Source organism: Notothenia coriiceps, unplaced genomic scaffold (genome assembly GCF_000735185.1).
Source record: "Notothenia coriiceps isolate Sejong01 unplaced genomic scaffold, NC01 NC01_scaffold00024629, whole genome shotgun sequence".
NCBI lineage: Eukaryota > Metazoa > Chordata > Actinopteri > Perciformes > Nototheniidae > Notothenia > Notothenia coriiceps.
Window position 1 is genome coordinate 1 of NW_011357330.1, and position 2,247 is coordinate 2,247.

General features: G+C 41.3%; 1 protein-coding gene across 1 annotated transcript in view; it reads left to right on the top strand.

Moving 5' to 3' along the window:
- The first annotated feature begins 945 nt into the window (after positions 1-945).
- The window catches only part of casp8ap2 (caspase 8 associated protein 2), a 12,045-nt gene continuing 10,743 nt past the window's right edge, over positions 946-2,247 (top strand). The window contains exons 1-2 of the mRNA XM_010782308.1: positions 946-1,016; positions 1,478-1,593. Of these exons, the coding sequence (XP_010780610.1) occupies positions 1,005-1,016; positions 1,478-1,593 (128 nt within the window). The 5' untranslated portion in view covers positions 946-1,004. The remainder of the gene's footprint in view (positions 1,017-1,477; positions 1,594-2,247) is intronic.

Genomic DNA, 2,247 nt, shown 5'->3' on the forward strand with positions numbered 1-2,247 from the left:
CACACACACGCACACACACACACTTCTCCGCCTCATTCCGTTTTCATTTACTCGTTCGTTATCTGACCAGCTTCAATCTTGTAGGCTACTCACTTCGTTTCTTGTAGCCCTCGAAAGGGTTTTGGAGGTTGATGCCTCGCTGAACGTGAGTTGTTTGGCTTTCTTGTCCGCAGCAGCAGAAAGCATTTTCGAATGTTTGAATGAATCAAAGTGGGTCGTCCCCGTCGATTTTCTCTTATGCTCCAACACACAGTTGCACGGGGTGCAGAATAGTTTCCCCCCACTTTTTGCCCGGTCTTTAGTAGAAATGTTCGTCGGTAAATGAGATGGATTAGATTTTTTCATCTTGGTGTTTTCTCTATCGTGTGAGCTCCACACGTTCACTTTATACAGTGTTGTTTAAAGTGACGTGATGCGCGAGCTGATGACGTCACGTCAAGACGAGTCAACTTTTTTTCTTTCTCAACTTTGTGTGGAAAAATGCGGGGATTATGCAGCCTTTTGGTAAATATGCGGCCTTTTAAAAATCATTTTGCTGATTATGCGGTAAATTCTGCGATCGCAGAATCGCGTTTTTCTGGAGGGTCTAACTAACAACAACAACGTCAAGCCTTTGGGCTCTGAAACGGCGGGAAGGGCCGAGGACAAATACACATGCATTAATCGCACGTTAAAATAATTAGTGGCATTTAAAAAAAAATACGTTAACGCGTTAACTTGACAGCCCTAAACAAAACGTGATCCGTCTCTTAAATGTGTGTCAACCACAGACCTTATTTGCATTGCTTTTTTGTCGAGGGAACCGGAAGGAACCCATGCGCAGCTTAATTCCGGGTTTTAGGACGCGTCAGTGCACCACTCTATAGAATATCCCCATGTTCTGAGATGCAGAGTGATGCTGTCAGATTGCCAACTGTCTCTATATTTTCCTTTGTTTGCAGCTCAAGTCCAGATTCCAGGCAGCTCAGAACCAGATCAGAGAGTTCCGCAGGAGGGTGGAGCAGATGGAGATCCAGGTCGGTTGTTATCCTTTTTTTTCAGCTATTTGAAAAATGTGGTTTTGTTTGGTTGAATATGATTGCGCTTGACACAGAAGTCTGAATTTGAAAGCCAAATAATTATATAATAAGACTTATTCTACTAGTTGTTTGCTGTGTTTCTTCAGCTTTTACTTGGTTGAATATTTTTATTAAATTCAATATAATAGGATTTATTTTGGCATAAATAGAACCGGGACAATATTGCCAAAGCATAATTTCCCTTCTTTATTTCCTAGGTTGTATTGAAAATGCTTAATATGCGCTGCCATTCACCAGAATACAGCAATTCATGCATACACAGGACTTGGACTGCTTTATTAACCGATTTCTTCATAGTGTCACTACTGCATTCATATTATTCCAGTTGATAACTTTACCTCCACAAAAGTGTTATCCGCACTAACATGATGTGTAACTTCTGTCTCTCTTTGAAACAGAACATAGGGTTGAACACTGAGAACGGCCGTCTGAAAAAGAACATTTGTGCACTTTTACAAACAGCCAGACAGGAGGTGATACGAAAAGATGCTGAGATCCAGAGGCTGAACCAATTGTGAGTCATTGTTTTAAATGAACTGTTAGGTCTTTATAGATGTGTTATCTGGATTACAAAAACTCAAAGCTCTAGGTCTCCCTTTCCTGTGTTGAGTGTTATCTAGGTTTGTGTGAATGTTAATGGTCTGCCCCTCCCTGTGTTCCCTCCAGAGTGAGTTTCTCTTTAAAGTAGAGACACTACATCAGTGGTCACCAACCTTTTTAAGCTCAAGATCACCGACCTCGGCCTAGGTGAAAGGCGAGATCTACCTATTGCAGAATTGAGCGAAAAAGAGGGCCCAGACAATGCTTCCAATTTGAGGCCTTTTATATAGGCTAATTGCATCTGAATTACTGTTACAATGAAGGATCCATAATCAGCTCACGGCATATAGGCAGGGGTAAAGTGCTATTGGGGGGAGGACCTCACCTCCTCTAGGGGGATCCTCAGGGGGATGCTCCCCAGGGAAGATATTTTTTTAAATATTGAAGTTGAAAGCATCAATCTGGTGCACTTTGAGAGCAACATGAAGAGATCTATGGATACCTCTCTCAGCACCCATATGAAACAGAACTGTAAACAGATTTTCTTTTTCTTTATGGATATTTTACAAATCACTCCCCTTTTAAACTGTTTTCTTGTTTTACTGACATACTGTATAGTAGCTTATTT